The sequence below is a fragment of the Anas platyrhynchos genome, chromosome 2 (genome assembly GCF_047663525.1).
Source record: "Anas platyrhynchos isolate ZD024472 breed Pekin duck chromosome 2, IASCAAS_PekinDuck_T2T, whole genome shotgun sequence".
In the NCBI taxonomy this organism is placed as follows: domain Eukaryota; kingdom Metazoa; phylum Chordata; class Aves; order Anseriformes; family Anatidae; genus Anas; species Anas platyrhynchos.
In genome coordinates this window covers 135,464,725-135,489,985 of record NC_092588.1, presented here as the reverse complement: position 1 = coordinate 135,489,985, position 25,261 = coordinate 135,464,725, and the positions used below count along the sequence as shown (strand labels likewise).

Below are 25,261 nucleotides of genomic sequence, written 5' to 3'. Positions count from 1 at the left end.
TTTGTCTTTTCAAGTGGAGAACCTAGACCTTTCAAGAAACAGGCGCCACAATAATGCTTTAGTAATAGCTATTTTAATTTGTGAAAGTATTTTTTTAAATGTATTGAAATATTTTCTAGAATTTGTCTTTGAACATGAAATGCTAAAATAGTTCCAATATTTCAGTGCAACAATGTGGTGACAGCATCAGACACAGAAACATCGAGTCAGCTGTTGTTGTACGAGGAGCGTTTGGAAGACATGAGACAGGAACTAGTACGGCAGTATCAGGAACATCAGCAGGCAACAGAATTATTGAGACAAGGGCATATGCAGCAAATGGAACGTCAAAAAGAAAATCAAGAGCAACTCCTAGCAGAGCTTGAGAGTCTTAAAGTGCAATTAGCTGAGGTAATATGGTGCTTGGCATAGTGAGTTAACAATGATTTAATGAAGAGACTTTACCGCTCAGATTTATGTTTATTTATACTTGTGTATCTCTTAAGAGACAGGCACACATTTAATATATGCATGCACATGCATGTGTGCACGTACTCAAATATATGTTTGTGTGTACTGCAACTCATTAATTTATCTTAGAAATTTAAGTCTTCAAAATAACATCACTTACAGGTTTCTCTTCAAGCCCTTGAAGACAAATTGAAAGGCAAAGTAAACAGAATTCAGAAAAATTTGTCTTGCTCCGATTTAGTTTCAAGAATGTATATATATGGAAATAGTAATCAAAGAATTCTAAAATTCTTTGATTTCACTGTGGAGTGGAAGTTGGGTTCCTTCAGACCTTACCCAAACTATTCTGCTTAAGTTTGGGCTCAAGGAGCTTGGGAATCTAGAGAGCAAGTTGCATGCATTCTATTTGTCTGTTTCTTCTCCAGCAGTGTCAGGTGTCCGTTTCTCTTAGCTGCGTTATAGCATCTTTCTATCATTTATCCTGATAATCCTTTCTTTTGATTTATACATTTGTTTCTCTTTTATCCCTTTGCCAATTGCAACTGCATCTTTTGTCAAAGCTAGCAAATTCCTGAAACTGATGAAAAATATTAGATAGAGAAATGCCAGCAGCATAAGTTCCAATTATTTTTTTCATGTCAAGGATGTTTATGCATAAGTACTGCATAGGAATTTGTGCATCATGTTTAAGCTATCAGTTCTTCTAGCAATTCTAAAAGAAGGTGTGTAGGCTTTTTTTTAAAAAAATAACTTTTTATCTTTTACTCTCTGTTGTACAAAATTACATACTATGGCATGTAACCTTTAGAAGTTAAACATTCAGTTTACGTTATAACCACCGTATTTCATGATGAGTGTCCAAATTCTGTGAAAACCTTAAATCAGCTATAAAATATCAAAAGAATTTTTTAGCTGTATTTCAGTTCTAGAAAGCTTTCAGTGTCTTTATAACCATTTAAAGAAATGGACTGAATTTTCATTGTGCAAAATATGTAACAAAATTAGAAGTGACAGGACTTACTAATACTCAGAAGCTTAAAAACCCTTTGTGTGCCTCTGCAACACTTCTTTCTTAGCGTGTCTCAATGGAGAATGACAGCCTGGCTGCAGAAAGAGAGAGAATTCTTTTAGAAGAACTGGAATCATTAAAGCAACATTCCTTACCTGGAAAAGAGAGGCAATTCTGTGAGCTACAAAACAACAGCACACAAACTGAGGTAAGTGTGGACTTTGACTGTCTTGGCAGCTGTGGCATATAAAACTGGTAAGATTTGGTTTGCTGCAAATGTTTTACATGTAATATACTTTCCTAAAAGATGTTGGATACCCCTTGGTTTGAGCAGGATTAAGAAGTTGTAGAATTTAAGGTACTGGTAAACACAGGTTTTTTACTTCAGGTAGTAGGAAGCAAGTTTAACAGCTTGTAGGTGGGGTTTATTAATATAGCTGTTTGCTCAGGTAAACTCACGTATTCATAATTCCTATAGCAACAGCAAGCACAGACTGTTTAATCAGCATAACAAAGTTCTTTCTAATAAGCCCTGCCTTGGACTTCCTGTTTTGGTTTTCGTTTGGTTTAGTTTAATTTTTCCACATGGGAAAAGTATTTCTTGATTTGTGATTTCACGCAGAAGTTTTATTAACAAAACACAACTGATTTTAGTTTTAAATTTCATATTTTACCACTTATCGGAAGAATATGTTGTTCCTGGCATGACAGGATTTCTCTCTATTTTGTCTTCTCTCCCTTTTCAAAAACTTGCTCAGAATGAAAATGAAAACCAAAATGACGGGAGAGAGCAAATCTCGGTGGATAAAGATGGAGGAAGAAAGTCTGACGAAACATCTCCAGATCTTCTTTCTAAAGAAAGGTGCTTAGAACTGTTAGTTAAAAAAATATTATTTAAAGAAAAATCATGAGTGATATTCTTGCTGTTAAGTTAATAATATTTATAAGCTTTATTCTGACTGAACTTCATGATAATTTTTAATTCTAGATAACCATATTTAAGTGTTTTTGATTATAAATAACCATATTTCTAAGTTAACATACTTAAGATGAAATCAAATCTTATGTTTTATAAAACCTAATTTTCTAATGGCATAGAGGATGAGCCAAATTTTAGTCTGTTTTACTCTTTCATATTACATGCATACATAGAATTATGTCATTTATACAGATGTGTATAAGTAACACATTGTACATATATGAACTAAACTTATATGAATATAATTGTATTTGATAATGCATTTTGAATATTCTCTAACTTTTTTGATCTATGTAGATGAGCAATCTTTAATTGTCACACTGTGAAAAGAGTGGGTATTTAATGGGTAAATAACAATTTGAGAAATATTTATATTTATTGTATTTGAGGAGATTTAATGAGTGCCAGGCGAAGGTGGATCTCTTGCCATTTTAGAAGAAAGTCTAGAAAAAATACCAAGATAATTTAAAATCTTGATAAATAGTTTCATTTTTCACATATTTCGTTTAAAAAAAAAAAAAAGAAAAAAAATGAATTTTAGCACAAATGTGCTTTTTAATATTTATGTATGTTATGTGTTTTTTTGTCTTAAAAAGCAATCTCGACTTTACCAATTCAGTTGCAAAATTTTCCTGGTTGCACTGGTGTGTAAGGGATAAAACACGATTTGAAAGCAGGGGAAAATCAAAGTTCTGATTAATTTCTGTCCTGCAGGCATGGTTTTCAGAAGGCTAATCAGAAACTCATGAAGATTCTTTTAGAAGTTGTGAAGACAACTGTGGCCACGGAGGAGACAATTGGTCGCCATATAGTTGGGTTACTGGATAGGTCTGGGAAGGTCCAGCCTTCCAAACCAGCTGGATGGGACGCAGACCCAGAGGAGTCAGTAAAACCTTGTGTCCGTGTGGGATATGAAAAAGGTACTTATTGTATGGTTTTCTGTTTCATAATAAGTATCATTTGCATGCTTTCTTTCTGATATTTAACTACCCTTCATTTTGAAGTTTTTAATTAAAAATAATATTTATTTTTTACTATCAGTCATTTGAATACATATGATATCTGTTCCTAAGAGACAGCATTTCAGGAGTTGGTTTTGGGTATGACCCAGACATGACTTTTGCAAAGCCTGCAACAGAATGGGAAAGGGAAAAATATAAAAAATAATTACGTTCCTGTCAAAGGGGGAAAAGAGAAAGAGAGTGAGAAAGAGAAGATAGGTGCATGGAATCTTGCATCAACTTAATGCCCCATATGCATGGGGAACGGAAGCTAGTGTCAAAGCATGTACCTCTACTAGTACATGTAGTGTACATAGGGATGTTGCTGGTCACTGAGACCAGCTGGCATGGGACAGCCTGTATTTATGTTTGTGGACTTTCGTAACTTCCTAAAGAGGGTGGTTGCATGCGAACAGACTTTTGGAAACAGTTTCAGGAACTTTCTAACTCCCAATCCCTGCCCATCAACTGTTCAGAGGAGTGCCAGTTGGCATGAGCCTAAAGGAGCATTTTAACGGTGTAGGTAATTGCTTACTGGTGCCGAAGAATTTTCCCAGGCACTGCTTAATTTTCTATGATTATGCTGAGGTAGTGTCTGTTCATTTCTCTTCTGGGCAAGAATAGGAGCTCTGTCATATTGCCATTTAGGTACATATGGTATGAGAAGCCAGTGTAAAGATGTGTATGTTCGTCCTGGGTCTTAAGGGCACACAACATACAACAGATCAGTTCAGACTAAAACATATCATACATCTGGTTTTGTCTGAAATTTTAACTATTGTGAATGCAAAAAAGAACTATGTACTACTTTTCAGTATTAAGAAAATATATACTACAGAGTAATCATACAAATAGTAAAAGATGAACTTTACGAAACTCTTTAATCCAAAACATAGATCATTAAATACTGCTGATTCCTTATACCTTTAAACCATGGGGCAAGTTTAAAAAGCATGTATGACTTGTGCCACAGTGGCAGCTCTTTCAGTCTTTTTCTCCACAGGTTATCTGCAGTGAAATGTGTACAGCTGCTGCAGTGTAAGGATTCTTGAAGTTTTTCAATTAACAGCACCTTCATGGTTTTATAGTACTGGTGTTTCACTAAAAAGCCTCATAACTTCTATTTTCTGCATGTTTCACTGTATTTAATTGTGAGGAAAATTAACATACTTTTTGAGGACTTCTGAGGCTTTACCTTTCTTTCCCCACATTTTGGATTTGGTAACTAAGGTTCTGGCCTAAATTTTTGGTACTTGTCCAGGGACTAGAATTGAAGGAATCACTTCATTCAAGATGAAGAATGTTTGCATTTTACTTTGGGGTGGGAAATGAAGGGGGTAGACATATGTTCAAGTAGTTCAGAGTAAGTGTCTTGAAACACTACTAGCTATCTTCCACACTGTGTCTTAGCCAAGTGGTAAAAGTAGCAACAACCGGCCTCAAAGTTTATCACGTCCCTTTGTGTTATGAGGTAGTCTTTATGTAAATTGCATTTTAAATCTGTTTTCTATATTGGAAACAGTAATTTATAAATATTCTTCATATCCTGCATGTTGTCACTGTATTGTGTAAAAAGCATTGAGATTTTCAAAACATACATTGATCAAAGAAATAGAAACATGTTCCCATTATGAGGCAAGTGATCACAGGCCATCACAGTTATATTTATTCTGTTGTTACCTAGTACTGTACTGAGAATATTGTTCCATTTTCAGAAAAACATACATAACTCTATGTGAAAATTGCTAATACATCATGACTGCATTTTGCGGCTCTCCTATGTGCCTGCTCTGCGCAGTTGTGCACAATACACAAAACGTAGTCGCTTTTTGCCTGCTTCTGCACCACCATGTGTTTACTTGTCACTAATTATTGTCATTAACAATTCTTAACAGGGAGGGACTATTCGCATTACATATATGTGGGAGAGCACAGAAGACTACCTTTATTTGGTATTTTGAGTGGACAAAATTTGAAATTATGCCTTGGTTTAGTGATAATAATAATAATAATAAAAATCTAAATGTACTACAAACCCTGTTCTTACAGTTTTCTGATGAAAGAGTACTCTCTTAAATAAAATGGAAATGTATTACATTCCACTAGAGATGAAGATAGACTGTTTCATCTCTTGTGTTTGTCATTGGAGTGTTTTGTGAAGAGGTAATTAAGGATCTGCTACTCTTTAACAAAGCAATTCATGTGTTACTGTAATACTTCTCCATCTTAGCACAGAGCTGTATTGGCATAGCAGCTTTCCATGTACCATTTTTTTTATTTCAGTGTTCTTTTTCAAGTCCAGAAATAATATAAAAATGAAAAAAAAAACAAAGGAGAGAGTAAGGATTAATGAAGATCCAAAATTTCAGTGGCTCTAATGGGTGAATTCATAGCTTGTCATTGATTTCAGATGTAGGATTGACAGTTTGGGTTGGTTGGTTGTTGGGTGGCTATTTTTTGTTTGTTTGTTTTTAATTTCTTTCAAAATACAACAGCATACTTGCTGTGTGCATAGTTCTGCCACTAGGGTCAGACAGCCCTAGTAGTGATTGTACTGTTTCATCAGCTGAAGCATTCAAACCTGCTTCAAATAGAAATAGAAGACATTCTCCTAGTGTTTTCAGCAACAGGACTGTTGCTACTCATTTCTCATGCTCCTACAGGATGGTCTGAAAGACCATAGTCTTCTAAGAAATTTTACCACTGCTTTCTGGAAGAAAGAAAGAAAGAGATATATACCTTTTCTATATTGTAATCTGTGCTTGTTATTGTATTTTCCAATGTCTGACCAAACAGAACTTCCTTTTTAATTAGGTAATTTGTAGGAATAAATTTGTACTGATAAAAATCTGGTAACAAAATAGAAAAAACATGTTCAATAAAGTGAATTCTCTGCAACCTTCCGAACATAATCCATATTTATTGACAGGCAAAGCTCAGACTACTATTTCTGTTGAGTTGTTTTAGCATTTTACAAAGCTGAATCATTAAGGTCTCATGCTTATAACCATAACTTCATTTACAGAGTGTATGGAGTTTTATCTGAGACCTTGCCTAGGGTACGGGCTAACACAAGATTTTATTTGCAGCACAAAGAGCAAAGTTCAAATTTCAGTCATAAAACATTTAACTTGAAGTGAACAGCACTTGTGCAAAGAAATCCAGTGACTGAATTGCAGAGGGTGATTTGGACCAGGAATCACCATGATCGAGCCCTTTAGATGGATTACCTCGGGTAGAGGGGCTGCAGTAATGCATGTTGCCTGTGTGGTTATGGCATCCCTTGAACATGAAACCCTCTCGCCTACTTCCTGGGCTCCTTGTTCCCTTGCACCAGGAACAAGGCAGTGAGTAGTTACACTCATTGAACTGTCACAATACCAAGTTTTGTTTGTGTTCAGCTTGTAACCCCTGAGCACAGTTCTGTGGTGGAATCACGGAAATAGACTGAGGCATTAGCTTAAAGTGACATGAAATATGTCTCAAATGAACTAGGTATTGATCCATAAATGTCAGGTGGCAGCTTATAAACAACATCTGTATTTGAAACTTCGGAGTGAGCACTGTATGTTTTTTTAAAGATCTAATGGCCGTGACATCTGATATGCTGAACTGCAAACTTCATGGCAAAGGAAAAACTGTAAACCTTTTATTTTGCATTACAATTAATATTCAGTAGCAAATGGCACTTTTATTTGTGCTGGTTACATTCTAATTATTATTTTGTGTCAATGGAAAAAAAGAATTTGGGGAAAGAGAATTTGGTTGTAATGCTTGGAGCAGTGACTGTCATTGTAAGGGTTAGTACAAATGGGGGTCAGGTGGTCAGCTGCCATGGGGGTTAATCAGATTTAACAACATTTCTGTTTCTTGCTTCTGAAACCTTTCTGGAAATATGCTGTGCCATAACACTTTGGTGCACTAAGGCTATTGTCAGTGAGAAAATGCAGAGACTTTCACTTTGCGGTTACAAGACACTGAACTTCCTGTTCTTAAAGTGCCAGTTAATAGAAGTTACACGATGGGTGTCTGCATTATCACGTCATTGATTTATTTTTGCTTGAGTTGTCAACCCCACAGTATAAACAAAATTATTGCAGTTTTGAGTGTATTTGATACTCTTTCCTTTTTTGAAAGCTGTGAAGTTTCCACATACCAAATTATACTTTAGATTACAATTCTCCTTTTCCTTCCCCTTTTTTTTTATAGCTATTTCAGGGAAATTATGATGTTCCATTGTAAGATTTTTCATATAACAACTTTAGACTTTAATATAGGTTCATTTTGTTTATATCTAGAAGAAATGGTAGCAAATTACAAATTAATTGATATTGGTAAGAGAAGAGTTTAAAATATTGTTACTTGTTGGAGGCCAAATTGTACTCTTCTGGTCACTGGCAAGAAGAAATAATAATATTAGTGATGCTCTTAGTGTACGAGACATATTCCAGACCTGGCTTTGAATGACATTCATTCTGAGCAGTCATTGATGTTTTTAGATTTTTCTCTACAAGTTTCCAGACAGTCAGAAGTTCAGATGCTCTTGCAACAGACTGCAAATTTCCGCAGTTATTTTGTATAATGTTCATTTTTGTATTTGAGTTACACTCATTGCACAATTCAGATATACCTATCAACCAAATAATTCACTAAAATGTAAGGTTTATAGAACATGAATTTTACACTGGGTTAAAGTTGTGTACGTTAAGATTCACTTTTCAGAGCCAAACTTTGCCCACATTTGTAAATGTATTCAAAGTTTGTATGTTTTTAAAGACGGTATATTTTTTAGGTAGGGAAATTGAAATTTTAAAGTGTTTTTTTTTTTTTTTAATTTACCTAAGAAATAAAAGCTGACATGTAATACAGGAATACTACACAGATAATTAGGAGAGAACTAGATTGTGCATTTTCTAATATGTTGTTGTTTTATTTATCTTATTCATAGCTGTGCTACGGTGCTGTGTCCATACTTTTATGTTGTGAGATCTCTGGAGCTAAGCAGGGTCTTATGTGGTCAGTACTTAAGATGAGTGACCTCCCAAGAGCATCAGGTGTTACAGTAAGTGTAGTATGTTCATAGCTCAGTAAGGAATGTTTTCCCTCAACTCAGACTATAAAAAACAACTTCGACACAGCATTTGGAAATACTTACACTACCAGATGCCCATCTGAAATGGTGGTCCTTTAAAGCTTCTGCTTCAGTATTGATGTGTTGAGACACCCAGAGTCCTCTAAGTTTGGGTGCTGAGAAATCAGAATGCTATTCAGTGAAAAATATGAAATCATTCATTTTGCAGCCATCCTTACATTGCAGGGTCTTGAAATGTTATGGTGTTATGAGAAAACTTTTATTCTCCCCAAACACAAAGGTTTATTAGTGTGCTGGTAGAACAGGGTGACTCCACTACAGTAGTTTATGACTGAAGATCCAAAGTGCAGTACTCAAAAGTGCTTTGAAATCCTGCATAGATGAAATCCTGTCATAATTCTTCATTCCATTGATGTATATAGTGAGTTTTCTGTTTGTTTTTTGTTTGTTTGTTTTTTTTTAATTTGGAGTGTGAAAAGATTTTGTAAATTTATATCCCACGTATCTAAAAGGAGATATGAAACAGTAATGATATACCTTGAAGAAAAAAAAATTATTAAATACGTCTGCATTTAAAAAAAGTCTTCTCAATTATAAGATAAAAGTAAACAAAACTAAACCTTTCTAAATTAAACTTGGTGTGGATTAGTTTGTTGTATGTGGGTCATGTATCATCTACATCCATAATGAAACAAATGTATACATGTGTTATTATCAGGATGTATGCAGCTGCCTAACAGTAAGTCAACCAGATGGTCAATCATGTTGCAACTTGTTAAAAGAAAAATAAAAATTGTGGTGGGTTCAAACAGCATCAACAAGAGAACTTGCATTTCTGATGCTATTTGCATGCCTGTTTAAGAGGAGAGCATTATAAGGAAATTGGGTCCCACGAGAGTGCTATCTACATTTTCAAAGGCAATTTATAAAATTGACCTATTATAATTTCATTTGAATTTCTGTAGCTAAACAAACTGTTCCAGTTCAGCTGTCACAATTCATGGAGTAACCAGGAACTTAAATTCAAAGATAACGTAGTATTGTAATTTCATTGCATAACAGGCATTGACTGCTCTTAATTCATGTAGGCATACCACTGTTTAAAAAAAAAAAAAAGTATTTTGGGGGAAGAAAAACTTGAGAAAAAACATCTAATTGTGTAGGTATATATATAAAAATATAAATATATATATAAGATATTTAAATATTTTAAAAATACTTTATGAAAATAAGCATTTAATTTTTTTCCACAATAACATTTATTTGTGGCATTTCAAATATAACAGCCTTATGACACAGCAATTCTTAATTTTTAAAACATTACATCACCGATAGCCATCTACTGGTGTGATGACTTATTATTGTATGATTTCACACTGAAAGTGTGATTTTAAAACAGGAGTTTGCTTTCTCTTGTCTGGCTTCAATGCAGCCCTGAATTCTAAATTTAGCAAATCTACTGTTTTCTAGATGAATTGCTGTCAGTTCCATACCACTGGCAAATTTGGTGTTTCCTGCTTTTCAGACAAAATAGATAAAGACCCTTAAAGTGAATCAGAACTTAGAAAATTGAGAGTAGGAAGATGCCATGTTCCCCATCAGTTGGGACAGCTACAGTTCCCCTGCATTGTACTTGCTTTGTTCAGCTACCCATTTTAATTAGTTCTTCAGGTCACTAATGATAATGCTGATTGTTGATGTTCTGTATCTGGTCTTTGTCCTGAGAAGTTGAATTGCATATGTGTTGTTCCATTTACTCACTTGAGCCTGTGTTTTTGAATTACTAACTTGAATTATTAACGATCGTGTGTTATAGCACACTAACCAACAGTGGCTGATGGTCTAGGTTTTCTTTACCTGGTCTTGCTTTTAAAGACCAGGCAAGTCATTACTGCAAGTTACTCTGAAGATTAAGGGTAACTTAGAGGAACAAAGGTTTGCAAGATGAGAGCAAAAAGGGAAAACTTTTTTGAGCCCAAAAGCATACTGAGAGGATGTCTAAAATATTCTGTTAATATCTCATTTTCTTTCTGCCTTCTGCTTGTTTTTATTTAACACATTGTGTAGCTTCTTTGTGAAAATTTTAGTATGTAATATTTCCCTTTCAGTCTTTGTGATCAATACAGATATTTTTATCATGCTATGACTTGTCTTTCTAATGGTAACTCCAGCATAGTTTTTCATGTATTGAAGTTCTGAGTCTATTTAAAAGATAACTATCATTTTTTTCCAGAGCCCTGTTCCTCATATCATGGTAGTGGCATGGGAGACGATGATATTAACCTGTGGTCAGGAGCAACAGATGAAGGACTACTGAGCCAACATCTTGCAGAAAGTGGAATGGAATTAGATCCTGAAAATGAAGAACTAGTTATGAATATCAGTTCTCGTCTACAGGCGGCTGTTGAAAAGCTTCTGGAAGCTATCAATGAAACTTCGAATCAGGTAGTGTGATCTAACAGTAATGTGTTTTGAATTTTGTGTCTTTTTTTTTCTTTATTTTCCTCATGAATGTATTCTTATAAGCCTAAAAACTGTAGGCTCCTTTTGAAAACTGAAACAGTTTAGGCTTCAGGTGCCTAAACTAAAAAAGTTTGCTCCAGCATTACTGTACTGATGAATGTAGATTCACACTGTGAATTGGACTAGGACTACAAAGGATGCCTGAATTTAGACAAGTATATCAATCTAGGGCACTCTTTCATTCCTCATAAGAGTCATCTGCATTCTACCATGATCCAGAGATGAGGCAGGAGGTGTCAGAGCACGTTGAGCTGGCCTGTGTGAAGACAGAGGTTTGAAGGGAACTGGGCCCAGTTCTCTTGACAGACGTTTTAGTCAATTGGCTCAGCAAAAAGATGGAGCTCTCCTACTGTATCTTCCAACTAGGATTTAAGCATGGCAAGTTAAGCACATACCTACCTTGCTATCAGAAAAGGATAGGCACTCCAGCCTTCTGGTGTGTACGGGAGGTACGTGGTTCATGAATTGCCTCCAGAGGTGAGGCAGTGTAATTCCTCTTTGTTGTAGGGGGAATTTGCATGGTGGGATTTTAATTGTTCTGTGGAGTACTTCTCTATTAATTGAAACAGGAGTTGTGTACCTAGCTCAGACACTTCAAATCACACTGCTTATACCAGGTGCTTAACTTTCAGATGATGCATATCTCAATTTGAATGTACCCTAGGTAAATTTTGGTATTTCACTATTATTTTTAAGTCACTGTCCCTTGAAGAGCTCAGTCTTCAAAGTCAGCTCTTTAATTTACTTCAGACTAGAATTCAAAGGCAACTGTGTTTTATGCTACAGACCCGTTTGTTAGTTAACCTAATAGTGATATTATTTAAAAGTTGTTGCTTTCTTGTCTCAGGGTATAAAATATGTAAATCATGACTACTGGAAATGAAGGAGAAAAAAGCTGTAGTGATGAAATATGAAAATTCAGCTGTCTAATACTTTAAAAGTTAAGGGCATTTAAGTATTTGTTACTTTTGAAAAATGCTTCAAAATTAAGTTGATACCCTTTTTTTTTAAGGAAAAAAGATAAAAGGCTAACTTGTGACTTAATGAAGTTGAAATAATATAAATGCAAGTTCAACTCACCTCCGCCTCCCCCCCCCCCCCCACTACAGTTTACTAAAGCAAGGAATCTGATGGATCTTGTAAATCAGTTTCTGCAGTGCATTTGTTTTCAAACTGATTTCTTCAATAGATCTCTTCTGTTTAAGCATAAGTTCAGTTAAATAGGGATGTTTGATGTTTTGAGGTGCTTTTCTTGTTGGGTTGTTGGCTTTTTAGCTTAAGTACCAGCATTACATAATACTGAAAAAGGATACAGAAACTGTAATATATGTAGTCCTTAAAAACACTGTTAGACATCAGTGGGAAGTCTTGCATCATCTTGCATTTAAAGAACAGGTGATGTAGACAAAAACAACTTCAAAGTGTTGCAGTAATTAAGAATTCATGCTGCAACTTACAGCAGTACTGACATCTAGTCCAGTTGGTGCTTCTTTCTTCAGAATATTTTGCTTCTGATGTTTAAAAGCAGTAACCTAACTTAAAAGCAGTAACATAAACCTAATTTATTTTATTTTCATGACTGATGTTTTTATATTAAGTACTTACGTCTCACGGTAGCAGCAAAAGTAATCAGTATATTCTAAACAGCTTATTTGTATTTGTCACTTGATCACGAAAATTTATTTTCCCTTTGTAGCTTTATAGCAGCCTTTACTAATACCAGCAACAGTTATGTTTCGCTCAAACACATACATGCACTTTTTTTTCCCATGAGAATGAAGTAGACAAATATGGATTTATCCCTGAAGGTCGTATTTGTGTTTTTTTTTTTTTTTTTTTTTAAGTAAATAAGTTGCTAGTCTCTTTGGACATTTTCTTACAGTATTTAGTATAAATCTGGACATAATTTCTAGCTGTCCTGTAGAGGTACTCTGCAAAAATTAATTGCTTTGCAAAGTCAGGTCTGTGGCTACTAAATTATATACAGTTCCTGTACATACCAAGGGTGACTACAATTATTTTTAAATATATAGAAAACTAATACTTCATAAAATAGTGCAGAATGGAGAAAATAACGTAAAATCACAGACAGAAAAGATTTTAAACCTGTCCTCTAAATCATCTATATTGTGGTACAAGCATGTACGCATTTCTTAAAATACACTTAAAAGAGTGAGAAAAACTTGGCAAAATCTTCAAAGAACTATTTGAGACCTGTCTGAACACACACTTTCAGACCTGAAGCACAGTGTGGCTCCTTTCAGGCAGGACATTCAGTGGGTGCACTAATTCAGATTCCACCTGCTGGTGTTACGTGTAGGTAAATAAATCACGCCCCTCCCATGTTCACTTTCGGCTGGGAGATACTAACAGGAAACCTTTAAACCAGGTGAGTTTGAGAAAGCTCTTCCTGTTGAATTAATGCAGGGAACGAGAATGAAGGCAAGCAGTGACATCGCTGTATTTCTTTCACTTGCTGTAGTGGAGGTGGAAAATTACTTTTTTGCTCTCTGTTAGCTTGTATGTCTGCTGCAGTGTACCTGTTCAGGTCAAACAAAATTATGCTTCCTTGCCTTGGATATTACCTGCCAGCTGCTATTGGAAGATTTGTGGTGCTTTTTCATGTGAAACGTCTCTAAGAAGGATTTTTAGGAGTGACCATATGAAGTTATGCACCTCTTTCTCTTTTGGATTATTGTGCTCCTGAATTATTCTGCCTGAGTGTGAGATCTGAGGCTTCCTGGCGATCCTGAGTAGTTTGTCACTGACAGTACTGATAAGTGTTTTCAGATTGTCAAACGTGTGTGTTCTGTTGCAAATTGCTCTTAGAAACTTCTGAAGCCAGCTTAGGTAGTGCAAAATACCTATGTGACGGTTGAGAAGACGGTAACAGCAGTGTTTTTGGGAATGGATTCTTACCGCACCTACTGGGCATCTAATCTTTTTAGTAGTTTGTGGACAGAAGGACAAGAAGAAGATGCGTATGAGGTTGAATCTCGTGTGCCTTTACCATATCCTTTTCCTTTCACTGAACACTTGGATGAGAATAATTCTGTAGTTGTAAATACTTCAGTTTTGCACTTCAGACACAAAAAAAATGGGCACATATTAAAAGTTGTCTCTAAAATCTCCTTGCCTACACCTCCCTACTCAGTAAGTATAAAAGTTGTTTTTTAAAAAAATAAATATTTTAACTTGCTTAAATAGAAGAGAATGCAATGGAAATGGTGTAAACCTGTCTCCTTATTGTTAATCAGTGTACTAATGACAGGCATTTCTCCTAGGCAATTTTAATGGGCAATTAAACATCTTTAGTTGTACAATACTCCGTGTTCTTTATTAAAAAAATTAATTTAGCAGACATGGAAATATATTGATTTATATAGATTTGAGATATCTTTTTAAGGTATTTTAATTACACTTACTACGTTATAATTTTTTCTCTGTAAAAACAATTTAAGAAGAAAGGAAGGGCACTGCAGTCCACATGTTTTTCCTTTATAGCTTTCATGCACTAACTAGTAACATTAACTGGCACAAGCTTGCTAATGCTTCCAGTGATCCCATAAAGAAATGTTTATACCTGAAAGATTATGCTCATGTTTGCTTTTCTTTTCTGTGTTGTCCTCTGATATTTTGAATAATACCTTGAGATTTTATTACTGAAAAGAGCTGGTGAACAATTTTTATTCAAGTTTCCGCTGGAGTTGCATTTGAGTTCATTTAATGCATTTGAGTAAACCATTTTTATGGTTATCTATGTACAGTAAATCTATCATATGTTCTCCTTTAACTGAGGTGGGGCTTTCATACAGAATTCCAAAATCTAAGAATAGAGTGAAAAGACTGTAATTGTTAAAATATTTTCAACCAGTGCAGATATTCACCTGAAGTATTTACACAGTTTTTTAATTCTTGTCAGAATACTCTTGTTCAGGGTGATAATGTCCATCTGAAAATGAATGCTCTAGAAAACAAATCAAGTCTTTAAATACAGTGTACTATAAAAGAGAATGTATTGATACTTCAGATGTTCTTTTCAATTTTATTTGAATTAATTTTTATTTATAAGTGGGTAATTTTATGTGTAATTTTCTATAAAGCATTCCTAATACCTTTTTCAGGGATTTTAAAGCATGTTAATTGTACTCATGAACTTAGCTGGAGATGGTGATAAAGCCATTATTTTAAAAAAAAATTGACAGATGAAATATGTTGAATAGAAACTGTGGCAAAACCACGAAAGTTACTCTTACAAATATCTGCCAACAACTGTAATATGAAAGGGAAAAAATGAGAGGGGAGCAGGAAATATTACTTCATTTTCTGAAGTTGAAATGTTCTCTTAGTTTGAATACCAGACACACCAAGAACTCGTACCCCATTCAGCTCTGTCAGTTTGTATTTGTCTCTCAAAGACATCGATGTAGGCTGTAAATGTTAGCAGTTGAGAAGTATGAGTCTTCTTGGTATTTGACTCCAGTTTGCTGTTGTGTTAGATGAACACCTTATGTGATCAATAATTCTAGCATTAATTATTAATTAACTATTTTGCCTTTGTAGTTTTTATTTTAATTCTTTTTTGAAATTATCACTTTGGGTATGTCTAAACTGGGCCCTATGTATACACTTCTGTGTATTTCAGTCCTGGTTTTCCAGTTGTCTAGGTGAGTGACTCAGTGAGATTGCACTACATCTGTTGTAGTAGGCATTACGTGCTAATCACATGAGCAGAGAAGGAAAAAAAGAAAATCCTGAATGATTCTGCTAGGCAAACACAGTTGGAAGAATTATTGCTTTACTGCCTTCTTGGTTGAAAGGTGCAATGTATTCAGAATTCACATTTTCTTGGTGTCCTCATTTATCTTTGTGTTTAGGAAAGAAAGGGATGAAACGTGTCAATTTATATCAAAATGTCTGCCAGTTTTATGCAATATATTTAGCCATTCCAAGCATATGGTGCATGACAGCTCACTCATATGCATATTTAGTATGAAACTCACATAAATAAAGGTGAATCTAGTGTAAACTCATAAAGCAGGAGTCACCGGAACAAAGACTCGGAGTTAGACAGGTGGCTCATTCAGTTCACTATTCTGAGAAATGTCAATTTGCTTAGGCTTTTGTACTGAATCTGTTCTATTGCAGTCTGTAAATATGTGTTCAGTAAAGATCTTATCAAATGTCCCGTGAAGTTATGCAGGATCTCATTACTCTGTATGTTAGCCACTGTTAATTAAATATGGGTGATAGAATGGCTATTTATCATAAAATCTTTAATCTGTCTAATCTGTGTAATTTTCTCCTGTGGTAGCTTGAACATGCTAAAATTACCCAGACAGAACTCATGCGAGAATCCTTCAAAAAGCAACAAGAGGCCACAGAGTTTATCAAGTATCAGGAGGAACTGCAAGAGCATCTTAACGAAGAAACCAAAGCCAGAGAGCAATTGGCTTTGGAGCTTAGTAAAGCTGAAGGTGAGTAACTTCTTTGAGCTGTTGAACTCACTAATCTATTAATTAGGTAAAGAAAATGCAAATTGGAAAAATTTCTTAGCAAGCTTTTTCTTAGCAAACTTACCAACTTAATGGATAGTTATGGACAAGATGATCTCTGGAGATGCCTTTCAGCTTCAGCCACTCTGAAATTCTGTTTCCCTAACTTTGTCTCACTATTTTTTTTATCACTTCTTATTAAAACATGCTACTTAAAATAACAGTTTGGATATGTTGTTATCCTCAAAATTGATTTATTTTGTTATGTGCAGACAAACTTTAATATTAACAACTTAGAATCATGGAATCATGGTTGAGTTGGGAAGCCACGTCATCTAGTCCAACCCCCTGGTCAGAGCAGAGTCTGCTAGAGTAGGCTTCCCAAAACTATGTCCAGTCAAGTTTTGAATGTCTATAACCTCTCTGGGCAGCCTGTTCTGGTATTTTGGGTTTACAAATATAATGCAAGGTAGGGCAAGTATGTATTTTTGCTAGGAAAAAAAGTATATTAAAGGCAAAGATCTAGTGAGAGCTATGAAGCTATGCCTTGCAGTCTGATTTTTTTTTTATCTGATTTTGATCTGATAATGTTTTATTTGGAAAAAAATCTTGGAAGCATACAAAGTGGAAATCTTCAAGAGGTTTTAACTGGTATTTAAATTTAATCATAGCAGTAGCAATGTCAGGTTATAAGACTTGACTTACTGGCTGTGTTGTCATGAGTTCTGAATTATAAGAGACAGAACTTGATTTTAGTTTCAGGCCTCAGTAGATATATTGCACATTTAAACTTGTAAGTTCTAAGATTTATATCACATGCAGAGACTTAATACAGTTCAGTCTTTTGCAGAAAATCAGCTAATTTTTCCCTCTTACTGCTTTAATGCTCTATAACTCCTGAATTCATTAAATCTTTTTTCAGCATTTTTTTCAGAGAACTTCTGAAATTAACTCACTTCTAAATGACAGGCGCCTTTTTATGTGTGGATATAACAAAACAAAAATGCTGTAGAACTCTCGATCTAATTTTTCCTGCTCATTGAACCAAGCTGTGAGCATACTCTGACAAAGCCTGACTACATTCCATTATCAAATTCCTTAGATAAGCATGCAAAACAACGTCTTAGTTCATTATACATCTGATGGTACTCTGTCTTCTCTTGAGATAAAATGTGTCATTTGTGATCATTTCTTTCTTATCACAAAAACTGCTGCAGCAGAGACATTTTCAAACCTCTGGTGTGTTAGTGGCATCAGATATGACATATCTAAGGAATGTGATAGAAAAGCTAATGCCAATTTGTTCACTGAACTCTGACAACTTTCATTACATCTCTTTCAAGGAGAAAAAAAAAATCAGGAGCAAATACTGTAACAAATACTGTAAATATAAATACAAATACTGTAACTATTTTCTTTTTTCCTACCTTTTTGTTGGATGCGGGCATTCCGTTTAACCTGGGAATGCCCTCTCAGCTTCCAGTCTGCTAAGTACTCATTGTGAACATCAGCAGTTACAGTAAAACTACTAGAATTTGCATTGTCTCAATTTTTTGAAAAGCTTTTAATGTTGTTTCTCAGCCTTTGTATCGGGCTGCTGAGGGAAGTGGCAGAGACCCCATCCCTGGAGATGTTTATTGATGGGATTCAGTAGGTCAGGTTGACCATAAGACTTGATATTCTTAAAGATCTTTTCCAACCTGGATGATTCTGTGGTTCTAGTTTACTATCTTTTTTTCAACAGTTCTATGTGTCTTTGCACTTTGAATCCAAGTCTGAAAAAACAGACTGGCCCACAGTGCATGATAGTTGTGCATAGGACCAGGGCTATGCTTTGCAGGCAGTATATGCAAAGTCCACTATTACTTAATTTCCTCCTTGATAGGTTTCATCTGCTGTGGATGTAAGTGCACACAGAGATTTTACATTGTCTGCACAGGCAACCAATGGAAGCATCTTTAGTTTTCCTATATTCTCAAGCCAGGGCTAAATCCATGTTAATACTGTCTCAAGACCGTAGCTTCACACTGACAGAGATTACTTCAGTATTGGAAAAAACACTACATAGATTCTTCGTGTTTAGTACGAAGAAACATGGAAGATAGGGTTGCATGTCCAGCAGAGTTTTTTGGCATTGTATGACTGATGTCTTGTATGTCCTCTAGAACCATCAGTATCAGACAAGACAGAACACACCTCTCTAGAGTGCTCTACTTATTTAGTGCTTTCTGTTGCACATTAATAACCTCTCTTGTGTTCTATGGTTAGATGTTTCTGAAAGTACTGATGTGAAATTTCTCATTCATGCAGAGGCCTATACCATTATAGCATCTTAGGTTAGTTTATACAGCCCTCAAGTAAATTTAGTTCTGCTTCAGTTTTGTTTTTTTTTTTCCTAAGATTTTTTTTCCTTAGAATTTAGGTTTGTGCTCACTCTGTATCATTCCAATATGGTGCCATTTCTTATTGCTGTAATATCATTCATCAAGATAAACCAGAGTTCCTCTTCAGATTCCTATGTAAACTCTTTCACTATTTTCCAATTTTTATATTTTGTCATGTACTATTATTTTTATTGTTTGTTCATCAGCTAAGAAAAGCAAGAACAGGAGCAGAATTTCTCAAGTGCTGAGTATCTAATGTGTATGTGTATTTCATGAGATTACTGTGGTGACTTGACCATGCAAAAAGTTCAAATTCTTATTAAATCTACCCAAAAATTGATGTGCTACAGGCCTCATTGATGGTTATGCAGATGAAAAAGCATTTCTGGAAAAACAGCTCCAGGAAAAAATAGATGTAATTGACCATCTTGAGCAAGAACTACTGCGTACAGGTAACAAATTGCAGGAGTTAGAGGCTGAGCAGCAGCAGATCCAGGAAGAAAAGGAATTACTTGCCAGACAGAAGGATGCCATGAGAGCAGATGCGGGGCCAGTAGAGCAGCGTACGTATTTCTCACAATCTTTCTATGAGATTTTCTTATATTTTGAAATAAGACAATAAGTAATCATGGTGAAATTGTTTAGATTTCTTTTCTCTATTTAATCATTTATAAAAATGTGAAGTGACAGAATGATATTTTCATGCCTGGTGCCTAATGCTAGCAATATAACTTTTTCTTGATATTTAAACAAAAAAAGACTGAATTTTCAGAAGGGCTGAACAATCACAGTTGCTCTTGAAGTCAGCAAAACCTTGATGCCTATGAAAATTGACTTTTATTTATATTATTGCTGGAGATGCGGTATCTCAAAGCTGACACCTCTGTACAAAAATACTCATCTAAATAGCTTCCAAACAGACTTCTAGAGACACAAGCAAGTTTACCTACTTGAATGTGATTGAAGGTGATGTCCATATTTACTTCAGGCACTGAAGATGTGCTTTTTTAACAAATTTCTCTGTTGAGTAAGAGTGGCATAGGAGCTGCATAATAAAGAAAGGCTGTTACCGGTAATGAAAGTTACTTACTCAGTTCTCCCGAAAGCAAAATACAGAAATTGAGTAATAAAAAAAAGTGATGGTGGGAGTTTCAGATAAGTATCGTGTCAGTTTCACCTAGCTAACTGCTTACTGAGGAATAAAAGTATTTGCTTTGATGAAGTAAACGTGTCCTTTAATTCTTCCTTAAACTAATAAATTAATATTTGAGTGAGGAAGAAAATTAGGACAATGGTGTTTAAGAAGTACTGCTCTTTTGAGGATTGCAGTGCTTACATGAAATTAGCGTTTTATTTTATGTTTAAAAGTTTATGGCAATTTATAATGTTGCTGGTTTGGTAAATTGTTTTTGCAACTGTATCCATGTTGTGTAATAGTGCAATTTTAAGAACAGCCAGTTGCTTGCTACTTTATAGGAAAGATGATCCTTGCATAGAAATAGAACTCCTTTTGTTTTATGCTTTATATTTCTAAGTATTTTAAAGTTACTATAATGTATAACAACTGTAAACAATTCTAAAAATGTATGTTTAGGTATTTATATCATGCATACCAGAATAACCTACCACATTCCCTAAGTTATCTCAACAACTTTGTCATTAAATGCCACACTTTCTTTGGCTTCATTTTCTCTTACATTGTTGCACCACAAGAAAACTATAGCTGGCATGTGAATTACTTTGCTTCTTTTTTTGTTTTCTCTCTCTCTCTCTCTATTCTCCTAGGCCTAGTAGATGCTGCAGTCGATGCAGCTTCCCAAGCAGGTGTGTTTGTATGTTGCATGGCCAATCTGTAACTGGGTGGAAGATTTAAACGTACTGACATTGTTAATCAGGATTATTGGGCTTTTGGCTTACTGACATTACTTGTAATTCTTACTGGCCTGCAGCTTTGATGTTGTATTTCATACTCAATTTTATGTTTCGCTAACAACATTTCTACAATTTCTAAGCATAATAAGCAAATTCATGAATAACCATCATCTTATTCACCTATGAATTACATATACTTAGATGGTATTGCAGGGATATTTTTGTATGTGTTTTTTTCTTTTTATTTCCAAATATAGTGAAGTCATTCATTATGATAACTAAACGCTGTGTTATATTGACATATAACAGTTACCCAAAAAAGAGAATTGGTTAAATATGATGTAAGATGATGGTGCCTAAAGGGTATTTCTTCTATAGTGAAAGTAAATTGTATTCTGTCTAATTATCAATCGTGGTTTAAAGATTCTCCAAATGTAATTGCACTTTACAGTTTGGATTTTACCTCAAGGGATGCCTTAACGGTTTGTTAATATGTATTCAATGGGCTGTGGCTTAAGAATCTTAATAGAGTGGTTTGGGGCTTTACTATGTATGTGCCGGCACTTTCATGAGGAAACAAAATTGTGCATGCAGTCATTGACTTTACAAAGGTCCCGTTACGGGTCGGTAATTTCCCTCTCTGCCTGGCAACCTTGCTAAGTGTTTCAGAATTTTCTTCAAAATATTTATATGAACAACATTAAATGACAAGGAGTGGGAGGAGATTGATTTTACGCATGATAATGAAGAGAAGAGGATTGATTAATGAAGAGGATTATTGTTAACCCTTTTTTTATTGTTAACCCTTTTGCTGACTAGCTGCAGTTTGAATCAAAGCATTTTTCTTTTCTGTGCCACTTATGCAAGGACTTTTTAATTTGTATGAAACTTGAGTGGGGAAATGATCTGATACCACTGCACTAGCAGTTCTCTGAAGACTGTCTAAAGGATAGTGCTTCTAGTATGAATTTGCTATAGTGGTTCTCTTGATCATTTCTCAGAAGAAAATACATTTTCTAAAAAAAAAATAATAATAAAAAAATAGTAAAAACCCAAACCAATTCATGTCCTTCTGCAGACTACAGCATGGATACATACAACCTTGGGGAGTGGTTTTTCTTCATAACTTTAACTATTCGTATCTAAAAGTAGTGTATGATGATTTTATTATAACCAGAATTACTGGAGGAAACAGAAAAACTAATGAAAGAAAAAATTGAAGTACAGCGTCAAGCTGAAAAAGAGTACGATGACCTTCAGAAGCAAGTGAAAGTCTTAGAAATAGACTTGGAAGAGCAAGTGAACCGTTTTATCGAGCTAGAACAAGAAAAAAATGCAGAACTAATGGACTTAAGGCAGCAAAACCAGGCTTTGGAGAAGCAACTTGAGAAAACAAGAAAATTTCTTGATGTAAGTACGGTAGAAAGCTTGTTTCATGAAAGTGGGTGGGCACATGCTGAGGTTTGCTTCAGCAGCAAATGCTCCTATTGTCAGACTTGAAGCAAATACCTAGAAACATGTGATGGAAACAGAACTATAGGTTGCAGTCCAAGAATGTAATGTGTTTTAAAAGGTAAAAGTTTGACTGAGATGTTTACATAGGACTGTTCATCATTTTTAAGTGTCAATTAGCAGGCTTCCTAAATTTTTTTAAAGTAATGATAAACTTCTAAAATTAATGAGGAAAAAATACATTTTTGTGATTTCATTTGCAACAATCCTTGTGGAATTACCATGTTTTTAATAGTTGGGAGTTTCAGTGAGATCTTTTGGAATTAAATACTCAGCTTCAGTTGTGCTTGGAAAATGAAAGTACAATTTTTCTAAATTTCTTTTATAGACTACTTTCATTTCTTTTCTAAGAATCTCTCTCTAGTTATTAAGCTACACCTCCCAGCCAGTCCACATTTACAGTGGCAGTTGCCTCTTTAATGTACAGTGTTTCTACCTGCCTACAGGCTGTCTCAGCGATTTTGTTCTAAAACCTGTTTTTCAACAAACACCATCATCCTGACTCCTCCTTTTCCCATTTTTTCCTTCTAAGTGTCTTATACCATTATTTCTGTGCCTTCTCAATCAACTCTTTAATAACTAGTAGAGTGAAATAATTTCATACTCAATAAATATAACAGTGTAACACCACCTCTGCACTGTTACTAAGCAGTATTAAAGGGAAGATCTTCTCCACATACTGCTTAGTACAATTGTGTTTGCCGTATTTCATTTTCTTCAGGTCAAGGTTATATTTTTTTTTTTACACTGAAACAAGTGTTCCATAATAAGAGTAGATTCAGAAGTTAAAATTCCTGTTACAAGTGTCATATTCATAAACTCAGTATGGTTTGGGAGTATCAATAACATGAACTGGAGAATCAGGGACTACTAAGATGAGCAGTCATTTTTATTAGCAGAATTAGAAATCTTTTGTTTACCCTGAAAGGGCAGATGATTTTATTTATTTTTTAACTTATAATCTGCAACTTTTCAAGGCTGGTGTTTTATTCCAGTTTGCTGGATTTCTGCAAAACGTTTTGCTTGTCAGAAGCATTCCTCTTTTTATCAGATACTTAAGCTAGTTTACTTTAATGTATCTGATGACTTTGTAAAACCAGACAGACTTCTAAAGGGATCCTTTACTGGACGCTACCACTTGTGTATTATTTCCTAAATAAAAATATTTCACAAATGTCAGAGTAGGATATAGCAACTGAAATTGGTCAGAAGAGAAACTGAAATGCAAAATTCAAACAATTTATAAGTATTTATGATCTTGGTGTGTTTTTTTCTGTTGTTGTTTTGTTTCGGTGTATTTTTTTTCCTGTTGGCTCTTCATCAATGTTAATATAGAATTCGTATTTGTAATTTACATTTATGCTACATGTATCAAAGACAAACAGTAAGTCAAAAAAAAAATCATTAAATAATGGGTTATTTGTGTGGTGTACCTGGCACAGAAGAAACAAAGACTGTCACTTTTGTGAAATAATACTGGCTCTACCTATGCTGTCTTCATTTTTTGAGTATGAATTTTGAAAGCTGAAAGAACTTTTTTAAATCATAGTTGCATGAGGTTCTGCTACATCAAAACCATTAGCATACTGTTTCCAGCCTCATCTTACCAGAAATAAGAAGTAATAATAGATTTAATTTTGGTAGATTTTAAAATCAAATGGTGTGTCCACATGATTCCTTAACTTTCAGGAGCAAGCAGTTGACAGAGAACATGAAAGAGATGTGTTCCAGCAAGAGATACAGAAGCTGGAACAACAGCTGAAGGTTCCGCAAAGGAGTCAGCCTGTCAATGAACATCAAAGCAGAGAGGTAAGACACTTTATTACTTGTACTCAGTGAATATAGATGACAAAATGACACCTGGCTGTTTGCAGGACAAGAGGAAAAGGCCTCAAGTTGCACTAGGTGAGGTTTAGGTTGGATATTAGGAAGGAATTCTCTGCTGAAGGGGATATGGGGCATTGGAGCAGGCTACCTGGAGAGGTGGTTGGGTCACCATTCCCAGAGGTATTCAAAAGATGTGTAGATGTGGTGCTTAGGGACATGGTTCAGGGGTGGATTTGGCAGTGCTAGGTTAATAGTTGGACTTGATCTTAGAGGTCTTTTCCAACCTAAATTATTTTATGATTCTATGACTGTTATCTATTTTATGGTATACCTAATTTGCATCCATTTACAAGTCAGTAAAGTATATCCCTAAAGATGAAAGTGCTGGAGGGCAGGGCTGAACCTGTGTTTTGGGGTTTATTGGGATTGTTTGTTTTTACTAATAGACATACGGAGACTTTATATCTTTTGTATATCTTAATTTAGAAAGTTCATTCTGTTTTCAAAAGTCTGCAGAAACAGTCAGGACTACTTTGGCAATTTAACATGTTCTTAAATTGTGTTGTGACACCATTTTTCATAGCACAGATGCATGACTGAAGGAATTGAATTACCAAGGTTTAAGCACCTGAGATGTAGTAGTGCTCTCTTTGCACACTTGAACCTCCCCAGTTATGCTGCAAGTCCCTATCTCTGCAACTTCAGTTACTTTTGAATACATCGTTTCTGAGCCATAAGCATGATTTACTGAGATTCAGAGTGCATTCTTTGGATGCTTTGTCGCCTGTATGAAGTGAAATGATATAATCCATCACATCTGTTTGGTCCTATTTAACAAACCCAGCAAGAAAACAAAACGTCTTTTTCCTTCAGACTGAAGTATAGCAATTCTCTTTGATATTAAGGACTAAGTGAGCCGTAGCATGTCTCCATGTCACTAACCAACTCCTTATTTCAAATCATTTTGTCGTGGATTTTTTAATACTATGACACTCCCCAAAGTAGTAAACAGCATCTTCACCTTAGGGTTCAGGATATTCCATCCTTAGATCACAGAATCATAAAATCACAGAATATCCTGAATTAGAAGGATCCACAAGGATCATTAAGTCCAACT

At 34.9% G+C, this 25,261-nt stretch overlaps 1 protein-coding gene across 8 annotated transcripts in view; it reads left to right on the top strand.

The window, feature by feature from the left end:
• The window catches only part of AKAP9 (A-kinase anchoring protein 9), a 109,933-nt gene that overhangs the window by 60,015 nt on the left and 24,657 nt on the right, over positions 1-25,261 (top strand). For 6 of the 8 annotated variants that reach the window (XM_072033643.1, XM_072033642.1, XM_072033640.1 and 3 more), the window contains 10 exons: positions 166-390; positions 1,527-1,667; positions 2,218-2,321; positions 3,153-3,358; positions 10,765-10,976; positions 16,369-16,531; positions 19,284-19,496; positions 20,719-20,757; positions 21,983-22,215; positions 24,007-24,126. In XM_072033643.1, coding sequence (XP_071889744.1) covers positions 166-390; positions 1,527-1,667; positions 2,218-2,321; positions 3,153-3,358; positions 10,765-10,976; positions 16,369-16,531; positions 19,284-19,496; positions 20,719-20,757; positions 21,983-22,215; positions 24,007-24,126 — 1,656 coding nt within the window. Of the gene's footprint in view, positions 1-165; positions 391-1,526; positions 1,668-2,217; positions 2,322-3,152; positions 3,359-10,764; positions 10,977-13,459; positions 14,208-16,368; positions 16,532-19,283; positions 19,497-20,718; positions 20,758-21,982; positions 22,216-24,006; positions 24,127-25,261 lie in introns of those variants that run through there. The other 2 variants (XM_072033639.1, XM_038174409.2) reach the window with 2 other exon arrangements.